The sequence below is a fragment of the Erithacus rubecula genome (genome assembly GCF_903797595.1).
Source record: "Erithacus rubecula genome assembly, chromosome: 10".
Lineage (NCBI taxonomy): Eukaryota > Metazoa > Chordata > Aves > Passeriformes > Muscicapidae > Erithacus > Erithacus rubecula.
In genome coordinates, this window is record NC_136662.1 from 6,197,738 (window position 1) to 6,212,379 (window position 14,642).

A 14,642-nucleotide genomic window follows, 5' to 3' on the forward strand; every position below is an offset into this window, starting at 1 on the left:
AGACTGAGAATCACAACTCATACACAAAATGAGCAAGTCTGGCACGGTGCGTTCTCAAGGCTGGCAGAGCCCGAGCCTTAGAGCAGCGCCGCTCAGAGCAGAGGCCGGAGCTGGAGCTCGTCCCGGGGCGAGCGGCGCTGCCCGCAGTGCCCGGGCCCCGCCGAGCTCCCGGGCACGAACGCGGCGGGACGGGCGCTCCGCTCTCCCCGCACTCCGTCACTTCCCGGGGAGCCGCAGCTCCCGCAGCTCCCGCAGCTCCCGCGCACATCCGGACCCGACCGGCACCGGCCGCGGCCAGCCCGGCGGACACCCGCCTGCGGCCGGGCGGGGGAGCGGGGCGAGGCGGGGCCCGCCGGCCGCCCCGCCCCATCCTCGGGGATGCCGGGATGTTTACGGGCCTGGCAGGAGCAGCGGGGGGCGGAGAGCACGTCGGGGCTACCGCCGGTGCCCGCGCTGCCCGCCAGGAACACCGCTAGGCTCCCGCCGCCAGCGGCGGCGCGGCCCCGGGCTCGGGGCGCCGGAGAAGCCGGGGAGGAGCGGCGGCCGGAGCCGGTCTCCCGCGGCAGGAGCAGGCGGGGCCAGGCTGCCCGGTGAGCGGGGCGGGACGGGGCCGCGGGCGGCGGCGGGGCCGGGGGGGTCCCGGGGGTCCGGGCGGCCGAGCCGGCGCTGCCGGGGCGCTCCCCTCCCGCACGGTGCCGCGGTCCCGCCTCCCGCCGCCGCCCATTGGCCGCGGGGCTGTGGCGCGCGGCGCTATTGGCTGCGGCGGCTGCCGCTCCGCCCGCCGCGCGGGGAGGGAGCGGCGCGGGGTTGGAGCGAGAAAGTTTGTGCGCGGCGCTGGGGCGGGACGGGCGCGGGCTGCGCCGCGCCAGGGACACCGGCACCTGCCCGCGGCCGGAGGGGCGCCGCGCCCCGTGTGCCGGCAGGGCGAGCGGCGCCCTGAGCGCTGCGGCGGCGTTTCGCCCGGTGGCGGCTGCCGCGCCGCCTCCGCCTGAGGAGCGGCCGGGGACCCTGCCCGGCGGCCTCGCCACCTCCGGCCGCAGCCTGCCTGCGGCCCGGCCGCCTCCCCTGCCTCTGCCGCGCCGGGCTCCTTGCGTTCCTGCCGAGCTGCTTTCCCTGGTACTCCTCGTCGTTTTCTCCTGGTTTTCCTCCAGGGTCCCGTGCCCTCCTCTCGCTTGGGGGTGGGTGTCGGGTAGATGCTCCCGGGACAGCCCAGCCCGGGGGTTTCACACGGCCGCGGGTGAGAACGGCGCCGTCAGCGGGAGCCGCCCTGTCCGTGGGGCCGTGGGCCCTGCCCGGCCCTTCCCGGGAGCAAGCGGGTACCGGGCCGGGCCCGTCCCGCCCGGCTCCGGGGTGCCGAGAGCTCAGGCCGGTGGTTCGCTCTGCCAGTGAGGCGTTCTCCGTCCCGGGGCTGTGTGCGCTCCCGCCCCTTACCGAGCACTCGGTACCAGGCTCGGCTGTCCCAGTACCGGCCCCGGGTTTTTCAGTGCCCGTGCCAGCTGAACCTGCGGGTTTTATGGTCAGAGGTTCAGAACGCCGCTCTTCGAGTGCTCTGTGCTTTGCTTTGCTCTGCATTTTGTCAGGGGCATCACTACTGGAATGGTAAAACTATTTAAGATAGTCACCCTACTTATCATAAAAGATGATGAGGGGATGTGTGTTCATTAATCATACAAATATTTAATGATTAATATTAGATAAAAACCTTTCTAAATGTTTTTCCCTTTTGCACCAACTGAATGGTAACTTTTGCCACCTTTTGAAGTGATAGAAGTATTTTCTCAGATTGTGACAGTGGCATCACTTCTCAGGAAAGGTCACATGTGCACAGTAATTTTGTGGAATGTACTTGATATATTACCTGTATAAAGTTGTATTACAAGGCTGAGATGCAGAAATTGCATAAGATATGCACTTTGGGCTATTATATCGGATGGTTAGATTCACAGATTGGCTAAATTGGGAAGAATGAAATTTAAAAGTTTTGTTTTTTTTTTCCAGACTATTGAGGAGAGAACTCAAGTGTTACAGTGCTGTAGAAATGTCTGTATTTAAACTACAGACTTGCACTGTGTTGAAAGAGATGAAATGAAGTGGAAAATAGTCATTTGTTCATGGCGTATGGAAAACTTAGGCAGAAGTTTTAGGAAGGAAAACTTGTGTTGTGGGAAGAGGGAAACTTACAAGCAAATGTGGCAGCTTTAAAGTAAGAACTTAAAGCCGTGTTTATTATTTTAAACTTTTTGATACTGGAAGAAAGAATAATATTAAGAGCCTTTGTTCTTTCATTTCAAAACATGAAGATAATATATTTAGAAATAGCTAATGTTGGGTGGTTAGGTTGTCAAAGCACACTTAAAGATTGTTCACTGTAAGGATGGAGATAGTGCCTTTGTTATAGATACCTTGCATTCAACATACCAGTTAGTCATTGCAGTAAAAAAAAAAATTGAGAACAAATCAAGGAAATTTATTCAACCACAAATCTTTTTTTGATGGACTTATCACAATGTCTTCCAGGGTCTACACGAATTAGATAAGTAGATTCCCATCCTCACCATGGAAGCTTGTTTCAAAAGAAGAGAGAAAAATGGAACATTTTAGAGTTCATCAGAAGGCCTGTGAGCAAATGAGAAAGATGAAAAATAGAGTGCAGGAAGTCAGTTGCTCATTTTACTGTGACCTGTGGTATCTTCTGAAGTATAAAACACAGCCATATAAGCCCCTCTGTGCCTTTTATTTGTGTGTGAGACTTGAGTTCAGTCACACAAAACATAGTCAGTCCTGTGTATTTGTGCACAGAGACAATGTGCTGAGGCAATTTGTTAAAAAATACACCCTCCCCATGTTTAATAAACTTAGTGCAGTACTCTCTGCCTTTACACTGATGCTAAATTCAGCTCATCACTATCAGTGCCTTGCTGCCTTCTGAAGTTTGATAATGTTCCAAACATCTGTGCTGGATGCTTGGTTGAGTTCACCTTACATTGGAAAGTCCCCTAGGAAAAGTCCAACTGTAGTAACTTCTCTACCTCCAAGGAATATTTTTTTGTGGTTTGGTGTTTATCCAAAAATCCCTCCTGATTCCCAGGAAGTAGGATTTAGGAGAAGATGGGAATATCCTGTGAAGGTTAATACTATGGATAGTTGTAGGAGTTAACTGACTCATTTCCAGAGAATTTGTTCAGTTTATCTGTGTTCCATGTGCTTTGCAACAGAGATGAAAATAACTGACCAAAATACCAAAGTGATGATAAGAGCAGCCTTTAGAACTGATTTGCTGTGTTTATCACCATTTGACTTCCCTGGCCACATGGGAAGGAACTGAGCCCTAGATTGAAGTACATAATCTCACTTTCTGTTTCCTTAATAAGTATTAAAGTGATTCTTCCTGTCAGGTTAGTTAAAAAAGCTGCAGAGAAACTATGCTGTTAAAATGAGTTCCTGCTTTGGTGAAGAGACTCACCTGCATTTGTCTCAGGCATGTAGAGCATATCTGTGATTCACTTGTGATTTTTGTAGCTAGAAAATGCACAGTATTTCAAGTGCCATGGTAACCTGTTGAGCATATAGCACTTATATATGCAAGGGAATTTGTTCTAAATTTTTAAAAACACATTAAAAAGAGGAATTTGTAAGAAAGTAGTGTGAGCAATCATATTAAAACCTGATTGCATCTAGTTAGTCTTGTGATATTAATGACTTTTGTTTTGGATTATAGGTGACAAAGTAAATAGACTGCTTGCATCATGTGGCATTTGGGAGTCTGCATTCAAGCCTCTTCAAGCTGCTTGGAATGATTTAGAACAAAGTTATTGCTGGCTTATTTAATAGCTGTATTTATGTTGGACAAGATGAATTACTTTACTGTATCATTAAATTCATGTAGAGCTTGTAGATTAGGTAGTTGCTGTAGCCTTTGGGAGATATTGAATTAGGTGCTGTGAAGTATTGATAAATGCATCTGTCGCAGTTCATTTCAGTTGTCTGTAGCTGGAGTACAGAGTTTAAAAGGTTACTGATTTTTTTAATAGCTGGAAGGTAAAAGTATCACAGGTGAACTGAAAGTTACTTCTAAAAATAAGTAAAAACTTGTGGTGGGAAAACACATAGCCTTCTGCCCTGTAGAGGCCCTACTTCTGTACCCTTTTTGTCCTCATCTGAGAGCAAATCCAAAAAAGGAGTTGTCTTTGCAGCAGTGAACTTCCAGTCCTTGCCCTGAGTGAAATTGAGAGCTGTGTTGGGTACATGGGCTGTGTGAGCTTTACAAGCAGCAGGGCTTGAGGAGCAGGCTGCATTCAGAGTGCTGAATGTGCAGCTGGTCACTGAGTGCTCCACAGCCACACGTGGGTCCTGCATCTTTTACACAGTGCTGCTTTAATATAAAACATAGAAACAGCTGCAGACTTGAGTGTTGGCTTGCCTCTCTGCTTTGAGGAGTCAAGGGTAATGCTGCCCAGAGGTTCACAGAAAGTCTGTTAAACATGGCTGGTGTTTCTTTTCTGATTCTTTATAGTGCTTCATTCATTTTATCATCTTTGGGGTAGCAAATTTTTGCAGATTTTAAACTATATATTACAGATAAATTTTTTCAGCTTGAGAATGTACATCTAACACCTGCAGTAGGATGTCTTGCACTGCTTTTTAAGATACTGAGACATTTCTTTGAGGAGTGTGTGAAAGTTATTGTTAAATGTGTTCTGCTTCACCTGCAGCTACATGGACATTGTCAACCAGAGTTGTTGCACAGTTGTGTCCACCCACCCTTCTAATCAGGATTTATTTTCCTTCTGCTTAGCCATAATGGGTTTATCTGATAGTATTTCCAGTCTTTTCATTTGTCTTGTTTTTAACTCTTGTGGGAAGATCAGCTGTTTACACTTGTAGCAGAATCTCTTCAGCATCTCTTTATGAATAATTTGCTTTTATAGATGTGTTTAAAGTCATGTCTTCATTAGGACTCCGTCTCTGTGTGTGAGAGCTGTGAGGTTTTGCACCTGTAAGAGTTTCTAAATCATATTTTAGCTTTCTTTATCTGAAAATCTTCGCTTTTGAACGTTTTTTTTTCCTTTTTATTTGCTTTTCCTTTCTCCAGTTTAACTTATCCTCATTTATGCTTCTTCCATTTATTTTGTTTCATAGTTCTACTTTTCCATACAGTATTTTGTTGACAAAACTCTTGGATTGGTGTTGAGTGAATTGCCTTCTCTCTGTTCTGCCTCTTGTCTTGCTGTTGCAGCTTTCTTAAATATTTTTCACCTCCCTGCTGAGGATGAAGCACAATTAAATGTGATGAACTAACTTACTAACACGCTGTTGCCAGAGGGAAGATGTTCTATTTCTTCTACAGTTCCTTTCCTACATCTCCCATCCCTGTACTTCCCCTTCTTACTTTTTCTCTGGTGCTCAGCAGGGTCCCCATGTGCTGGTTCTACTCCCTGCTTCCAGAGCAGAAGCCCAGCTGCATCAGGGAGTTGGATCAGCTTGGCAAGAGTGCCAGAGAGTTCAAGATGTCAGAGTGGGATTGTGTGGCAGATAAAGTGAGAGAAAGAAGGATCTTTGAGATTATTGAGCTTTTAGATTGACTTGTTGTAATTTCACGTTACAGATGTAATTTGGCAGTAGATTAATCTGATCCAAGTTAGCTGGGGCTAGAGCAGTCTTATGTCTTCCCCTCTGTCTTCTGCCATCACATTTCTGTCCTTGTCTCTGCAATGGTACAATTTTGTGAACTGAACTGGGAAGAAGTGATTTTTTCAAGGTTAGTTTTCAGCTAGTTTCACTTTGCTTTCCAGTGGTCTGGGTAGCCACAGCTGCTCCACTGTCCAGTGGAAGAGGGTTTGGGAGTCATGGCTGCAGCAGGGGAAGCAGCATCACATCATCCATTCACTGCTCATCTACAGACCTGGGGCACAGCCTGGTGTGGTGTGGGCTGAGGCTTTGCTTTCTTGATAGTATCATGGTTAAATACAGTGCATTGTTCCCTGAAATGCTTTTCACTGTGACATTATTATGATCTACCTATGCCCTTTATAACTGGCTATTGAGTAGGAGTAAATGGGTTATCAAATTTCTTTTAGGTGAATAGAAGCTAAATGAAAAATGTAGAAGCTTGCTGCTCATGCAGTTTCAGTTCCTGTTTCTTTTTCAGTTCATGAGAAATAACAAACAGTTCAATAAAGGGCAAGTCAGTGCATGTCTAACCCTTTGGGAGCACCTTGCAAGATAAGCAATCTATTTGAGTGGCATAATTGAAATGGAGAGGGAGAAGTAAACAAACTAACTTTTAAAATTGTGCAAATAAGGAGGAATGGGAGCATGCTTGTGAAGCAGGAGAGCTTCAACTTTAATCTTCTAGTCAGACAGCACTGACAGAGCAACCTCTGTCATTTCTCTGTAGCTGAGAAATGACAGTGAGTTGGCATGTGTGTTTTCAGGGTTGGAGTGAAAATAAGCCTGGTAAGTCAAGCCAAATGGATGAGAAAATTGCTTATGAACTCCTAGTGTATTCCCTTACTTTCTTCCAAAAGGGTTATTGGTGTCTGGTTGCTCCTGCTCTTGTTAAAACCAACTTTTACCCCAAATAAGCTGTCTGTATGTTTTTTTACTGCTTTGACTTGACTGCCCATGAGTATGAAATTTGGACATAAATTTGCTGAAAAATGCTGTATTTCCAATTAGGTAGTTAATATCTACCTGTAGATTAACAACAACTGGCAATTTGTATTGTTTAGATTCAAGGCTGTCCCTACATAGGGGAGGAGTGTCTTGGCATCCTGTAGGGAGTATTGATCTGGCTTCTAGAAACTGCTTTTGAAGTGAAAACTAATCCTTCTTGAATATAGATGTATATGGATCCATACTGAATAATTTTCAGTACTTTAAAAGTTGCATATATAGTTTCTCTCTAATATGGATGTTTCTGCAGAGAATCTGACAAATGATATGTATTTTTCACACTTCAGAAGACATTCTGGGTTTTTGAACAATGTGAAGCAAGTAATGTAAATATTCTAGAAATATTAATAATAGAAATAGCTTTACAAAAAACTTAAATAATTTACAAAAAATAGTTGTTTCTGAAGAGCCTTGTCTCTAACCTAACTAAAATAGTAGTAGTAAAAACTGAAAATACCTGCCTTAATTAATGGTATAGTCCAGAAGTAAACATAGTACATTCCATCCTTTGGGAACAGCCAAATTGACTGTGTCCCTGATCAGCATCTGAACCAGTGTAATTGTGTGTTTCTCTGTTAATAATTATGTGGAGTAGTTACAGCTATATTTTGCAGAAAGAAAAAGAAGACTGAGTTTCTCAGATTCTCAGCAGAACTATAATATTCTGAACATTTTTAAGTATATCTATTTCTGCTTTGACATTGATTACTGTGTGTTCTCACTTAAGATGCAAAATTGATAAACAAGTGCATAGCAAGTAGCTAATGGAAACCATGTATATTGAGACTATTAATGATGTTTTTTACAGGAAAATGTATTTTTTGTTGTTGTAGAAATGCCATCTGTTAAAAAGCAAGAGCATTTTTGCCTAAATACCATGTGAACTCAGTGTGAGTGATGGACTGGGAGCTATGAAACTAGTTCTTAAAAAGTGTGCTTCATGTGATTAAGCAGTGCATTTAATCTACTGTTTTGATCAACTGAAAATGTTGTAGATTTAAAATATTAGTAATTAAACTAGAAGTATTAACTCTTAATTACAAAGTGTTGGCAGCCATAACCAGAGTATAAGATTTAGTGGATATTCCTGTGATCATATTCTGTGCAAATTGTCCAAATCTAAATGATCTTCATCATCAAAATGGTGAACATCATGTTTACAAGATAAATGATTCAGAAGTTCCTTTTTTTTTTGCAAGGGGTATGCTGAAGGCAAGGAGTCCTTTCCCCCCATGTGATTGGGTTGAGAGTATTGAGAAACATGAGCATGAGTTGCATTTGGAGGTTTTGGGGGGTGCTGTTAGTTATAGACTTGCCTCACCTGTTGCTTCTTCTCTGTGAACCTTTATCATGGTGATGGATTTGCAGAAAGTGGTTAAAGAGGTGACAGACATGTTACAAATAGATGTGCTTTGTATTTGCATGTCAGTTTTAAACAAGCATGGATTCTTTGGGACATTTTTAGTGTCTTGTCACTGTATATATATTTGTATATATTTGCAATAGAGGGTAAAGGGTTTTTTATTTACTTCTTTTCACTTGGCAATTTGAAGCAAATATTTCATCCATAGGAATTACCTGTTGGTGCATTACATGGTCAAAATCTTGAATTTTGAAACATATTAGTAAAACACTGGAAACCTTTAGTAGAAATATTGATGCTATTGAAGAGAGTTCAATTCATATAAAGACTCTTTGAAATAGCTCTTCAGGAAAAAAATATTGCCTTCTTAGGTGTGATAGAAAGATCTCTACAAGAAATTAGCAGAAGATTCCTTAAGTTTGCTGTATTTTCCTCCCCTGGGATTTGTTGCAAATGCATCAATCCCTGTGAATCTGCCCAAAGAATTTAGATGAAGTTTTGTGACGATGGTGAAATTTCAGGGCTGTTGTGTTACGATTTCTTGCCTTGGAGGGGAGATTGCATGGGAGATGTTTCAGAACTTGGAAAAGGTGATGGATGGGAAGGCAAAGCCTAAGGGCACCCTTGGTTGCTCTGGAGCGTGGCTGTGCTTTGGTTTCAGGAATTGCTGATGGAGCTGGGATGGTATGTGGGTGATTTCTTTCAATGGGCCAGGGAGAGCAGATCACTAATGATTTGTTTGTGTATGCTGTCCACTGCTTACTACACAAGGGCAGCTCAGGAGAAGCTCTGCAGAGCTGCTTGGTGACTCTTTGTTAGTGATGTTACCACAACAATACTGCAAGAATGGCAACAGTGCTTCCAGCACAAGCCATTCATTAGTTTCTTGAATATTTTGCAGTTGCCTTTGAAAAAGTTTTCTAAGGTTTTCTGTTTTCTGTTAAGAGTTTTTTCTAACCTTTTGAATAGTCTGGAGGAGTTACTGGGAAGATTTGCACTTAACAGCTGTTGGACTCTACATGGAGTGTAAATAGCTTTGTATGTGGAAGTATATAGGTTTAGCAGAATACATTTATTACAGAAAATTTCCTTATATTAAAGATTTAATGATGTCAAAAAAGGTGCTTTGTGTGTCTGTCTCTAGAACATTCAGGATTTGGAGCAGGGAATAAGAAACCAATACATGGAAAAGCAAGGATAATATCCCTGTTAGACACATGATTCTTGTTCCTCTGAAGGCCTTGGCAAGTTTGATCTGCTGATAGTCAGGGATAGTTCATCTTTGTGTGATGAAAAAGTTGTTCAGGCCTTGCCTCTTACTTGTATAAAAGCTTATTTCATTGTTTGCATTTGAAGCTGCCAGTGAACTTTTGTGTTGTCTTCATCTGAACAGGGCTTGCCCTTGCAGGCATCAGTAACATTGGCTGCTGCACCTGCTCCTCCTCAGGGGTGCCCAGGAAAGGATGCACTTAGTTTAGGAAAAAAAAATAAATCTTATGAGCATCTGCAGTTTTGTCTCGCCTGTTTTTCCTATTAATGATTCAGTGCATTTTGCAGCAGTTATTACTGGTCAAAGCCTTGTGTGTCTGTCTTGGGAGTGTGGCAGGCATCTTTCCTCCCATCTTACTGATGGGAAATGAGAAGTTCCCAGTTGGGAATGGAGGCTGTGCTTCTAACATGGTATTCCAAAGGCCTCTTAACTAGCTTGTTAGAATGTATTGTGTACCTGTTTAGCTTCTTTTTTTTATTGCAGATTCCCTAAAATCTACAGATAATACAATGCACATAAGTAGTGTGTGTGCTGCAGTTGTAACTCCTCTGTTGATCTGTTATTTCCCTTGCTGCCTGTAGGTCAGATATCTGCATAGTTAAACAAGTGTTTGGTGCCCCTGAAGATTAATGTGATGATGCAGCTTTTATCAGAGTCGTTTGTCTGGTGCAAGTAGTTTTAATTCACATTATTTAATAATAAATTCAGGTGCCTATAGTGATTTATTTAATTTCATAGAACACCTAAACATAAGAAAACCTCTTTCCCCAAACAGTGCAGAGCTGGACTAGTTAAATGTTCCTAAACTCAAGCATACAATTGAGAAGATTAATTCCTTTGTTCTTCTGCTGATGTTCATTAATCATAAATACCGACTGAATTACAGTGTAATGAGTGCATTTTTCTTTTCAGGACATAAGGGACACTGTTGTGTGACAGAATGGATGAACAATCACAAGGGATGCAGGGGCCTACTGCTCCACCATTTCAGCCACAGGTACATCTATCTGGGTTTTTTTTAACTACTAACTTCTTAAATAGAGAAAGGGATAACACTGTTTCTTGTGGTAACAATGAAGCTGTAAACTGATAGAATGTGTTCTCACGATCATGAAATGAATTCTATATCAGTCCAGTGTTTCATAGAAAATACTGAGTTTTAATTTTGCCTCCTGTTGCTTCAATGACTTTGAGGAATTGGAGTTGTAGTGTGAGGTAGAAGCAAAGAGGAATGCAGTTGTTTCCTTAAGAAATGTTGCATTGTTAAACACTATGTTTCAGAATTGGATCCAAAGTACCATATTTATTTCAGACTGTTGCCTTCACCTATTCTTACACCTCCTGACAGTGATACTAGAGTAATTTCTGTCATTACCTGTTGAAGACAGGCATCAGGTTTCAACTCCACCACCTCCCTTTCACTGTCATCCCCGCAGTGAAAATATCTTTCCTGATGTTCACATGAAACCTTGTGTTTCAGCCTGTGCCTATCATCTCTTGTTGTGTCACAGGGCACCACTGAAGAAAGCCTGACTGTATAAAGCCATAACTGAAGGCAGCATATACATCCCTTACCTTTTGGGGTTTGTTTGGTTTGGTTTGGAGTGGAGTGGAGTTTTTTATTTGTTTTAGTGTTCCCAAAGCTGAAGAGTAGTGATTTATTAAGTCTCTTCTTATGTGGAAGCATCTCTCTGCTCAGCATTGCTGTTCTGCTCTGTTACCTTGTTTGCCTGTATTCCCCTCAAAATGAGGACTTGGAGCCCTGTGCAGTATTCAGTGTACACACAATATACAATGTAGCATTTTTGTTTTCTGTTTCATTCAATTGCTTTTCCTAAAAATGTCTTACTTGCTTTTTGGTGGTAACTGACCAATCAGTTTACCTTTTCATGGAAGTTTTTCAATGGTGTTTTGTAAATCTTTTTCCTGTGTAGTAATAGATAATCTAAAAACAATAATTCACAGTCTTTAGGGTGGTGTTTCCCATTAATTTGATTGCTCACCTTGAGATGCTATATTGAATACCAGGGTGAAAATCTAAGGGAATCTTCTGCAAGGCTTTGCAGTTTTATTTTCAGCTTGTTGCCTGAATAAATTTGGAATCTAAAGAAACTTTATGGCAGCATTATATGCGTTGAATGGCGTAGTTTCCTCTGGGATTTCACTGGTAACTTCTCCAAGAAAATAACTTTTCTGCTGCTGTTTCTCATCTTGGAGCTGGCTGTTAGTCTGCTTAATGTTCTCTCAGCCTGGTGAGCTTAGTTTTATAGGTCAGGAGTCCTCACTGAAGGAACACAGCTAAACATTTTTAGGAATGTGTGGTGTGATTTTTTTCAACAGAAAAGCCCAGTTAGGAAAAAGCTGTCTGACTCCACTCTTAACTGCTTATTGGAATCTCTAAATTGTTTCAATCCAGCTGTCTCTTTGGTTTTGCTTTTGAACTGAATTTGTAAGTAATTAAAAGAAATGATCAAGTGATTTTTTGAGTTTTAATTTAACAATGCACGTGAGTTTTTGGCTGGGTATAGTGCACTGGCATAGTGATGGAGCAAGACTGAGGAGGTTGCATTGGGAGACAATAAGGATCTCCTGGGAAGTCTTGCTCCCTGGATAAACTGGTGTGTGCTGAGCTCGCTGATTTTAAGCTGGGATATTTTGGTCAATAAAGTCTTTGTTGGTTTCTTCGGTGCTGTCTTAAGACAGTGTGTTTCTCACATCTGTTTCTTTGTGCTTGCTTAGGTCAGTGCTGAAGTTCATTGATACATTATGGGGCATGAAATGCTTTTGAAAATTTAAATCTCAAAGATGATGGGAACTGAATGCAAATAGAAAGTTTTGGAGAAAGATTGAAGTAGAACCTCTCTTGAGAGTTCTGGATAAAGTGACAGCTACTGTCTGGTGTATTCTTAGAAGTTAACTGTCAATGTTTGTACTAGCTTCTATAGCCTTCCTGTGGATGCTTTCCTTTCCTGGCAGTCTTCTGCTAAATTGTCTATCAGCTGTTTTCTGAGACTGAAACAAGTCTGAAAATGAGTATGATGGTTTCTGTTGTATAAATGAGCTCTTAATACCATGATTAATTAATTAGTATATCATTATATTTCTCTTTTCTCTAGTAGGATTGTTTAAGCTTATCTTTCCCCAATTTCTTGTCTGTGCAGGATTACAACAGGGGTCTGTTCAGAACAGGAAAAGAATAACATTATTGCAGTTGTATTACATTATTTGGCCAGAAGTTTAAAAAATAAATTTGAAAAAAGGAAGCCATTCTGGCTATTTTAATATTGTCAGATAGCTATTTCTTCCATGGAAACTGTAATATTCCGAGCGCTCACTGATTTACTTGGCGCTACAATGTAATGTGATCATTACTGAAGTGTATATAATCTGTTCCATTATGGTCTCAGACCGAAGGAAATCTTTATCCTACACGAGCTTATTCCCCACAAATTGCATTGTGACGAGGAGAGACCCAGTGGTAGCTGGAGATGTGCAGCTATGTTGCTTCTCATGTCAGCTCTCCACATCTAAATTGTGTGACAGGACAAGGGAGCAGATGAGACAAGCTGTCACTCAGCCACACTGCCCTTTGAAGAAAGGCCATGGGGGGGAAAAGGTGCCGCAAATGGGCTGTGAAGTTTACATACACTGCCCACTGTTAAACAGATTACCTCTAATGAAGTGTCTAATGCTCAGGCCATATCAGCCTAATCCTTGGTGGCAGTTCATCCCTCAACTGCCAAAAAACACGGCCCTCTGGCCCTCTCTCGCCACTCTGGCCGCCAAGCACAGGGAGGTGCCCGGTCTTAATAAAGCAAGACAGTGTGTGATCTGACATGCAAATGTAGGTCATTGCATATGTAAATGTGTGATTACAAACCTGCATGCCAAAACACATTACTGAGACTTTGCTCTCAGCATGCGGTTGTCACACTGCCTTAGTAGTTCACGATAATATTTGTCAAGTTGCTGTGCAGAGGCTGCAACTCCCAATTCAAACGGGAAGTACACAATACTTCTTAAATATAGCCTATTTAGAGAGCCTGTGTCTTGCAGCTCTGTGTAGAGAATTTAAAATCTTGATGTGAAGTGTAATTTCAGACATTTTCCCTAAAAGGCCTGTAACTACCTCATTAAGCTGGGTCCTGCGCTTTGGGATGCACTGGAGCATTAATGCTGCACCACTTTTGTCAAAACAAGAGTTCTCATATTTTGATTTCTGGAGCAACAGAAGGATATATAAAAATATATTGGATAGCCACTGAAAGAGGGACATTAAAATACAGTCATATGAGCTGATCCTTTATTATGGGTTTGGGTAGGGTTTTTTTTTTTGTTTGTTTGGTTTTTTTTGTTTGGTTTTTTTTTGGGGTTTTTTTTTGGTTTTGGTTTTTTTTTTCTTTTCTAAATTTTTGGGTGAAGGAGCTAGGACATAGGAACCATGGCAAATTAAAGCCTGATGGGATTTCTTCTCTTCTATGTCTCAGACTCCTGATAAGCTAATAACATTTTACATGAATTTATAATTTTCAATTCTCACTCCACAAATGGTATAGTGAATGTTTTCTTTAGAACATCTTGTGATTAGTCTGGAACAGTTCTGGTTTTAATGCATTGGAATGAAGCAATTTTAATAATTTAAACCATATTCTTTTATATGTATCTTTACACTGGCATGATGAGTCTTAGTGATTTTAGTCTTACATGTGAACTTTCTTTGCAATATCTTTGATTCTAGAAAGCCTTACGACCTGACATGGGCTACAATACACTTGCCAATTTCCGAATAGAGAAGAAGATTGGCCGTGGGCAGTTCAGTGAAGTTTACAGAGCAACCTGCTTGCTGGATGGGGTACCAGTGGCTCTGAAGAAGGTTCAGGTAAGGATGGCTTTTGTATAAATGTTAAAAGGATTGATACAGTTAAATTTCAAAGGCGTGCAACGTTCTGATGTGATTTTAATGAATTCTTAAATGTTTAGAAATAGCAGGGAATTAAGAACTTGGAATGCTCATGAGTGACTTTATACAGTTTTCCACAAACCAGTGTTTTGAAATTGAAAGTAAAGTTTAGAGTTGCTGAAAAAGTTGATGCCTCAAAATGAGCTCTATTTCCTAACCGAACTTGGAATCTATAAATGATATTAATATTTATTTAGTGGTGTCTAATGTGAAAATACATTATGCAAATCCATGCATTTTTTATTGAATAAACATCTGTAATCTTTCAGTTAAGTAGCCATGCTTCAGAAGTTCATAAATTAACTAAGGTTTTATGTAATCAAAATTGTAATAGTGAAAAGGAGGGGAGCTACTGTTTCAAAAGACTGAAAACT

The 14,642-nt window shown here is 41.9% G+C and overlaps 1 protein-coding gene across 2 annotated transcripts in view; it reads left to right on the forward strand.

The window, feature by feature from the left end:
• Positions 1-339: 339 nt before the first annotated feature.
• The window catches only part of NEK7 (NIMA related kinase 7), a 58,954-nt gene continuing 44,651 nt past the window's right edge, over positions 340-14,642 (forward strand). The window contains exons 1-3 of one of the 2 annotated variants that reach the window (XM_079313541.1): positions 340-590; positions 10,221-10,305; positions 14,047-14,187. In XM_079313541.1, coding sequence (XP_079169667.1) covers positions 10,249-10,305; positions 14,047-14,187 — 198 coding nt within the window. In that variant the 5' untranslated portion in view covers positions 340-590; positions 10,221-10,248. Of the gene's footprint in view, positions 591-804; positions 1,117-10,220; positions 10,306-14,046; positions 14,188-14,642 lie in introns of those variants that run through there. The other variant, XM_079313542.1, reaches the window with a different exon arrangement.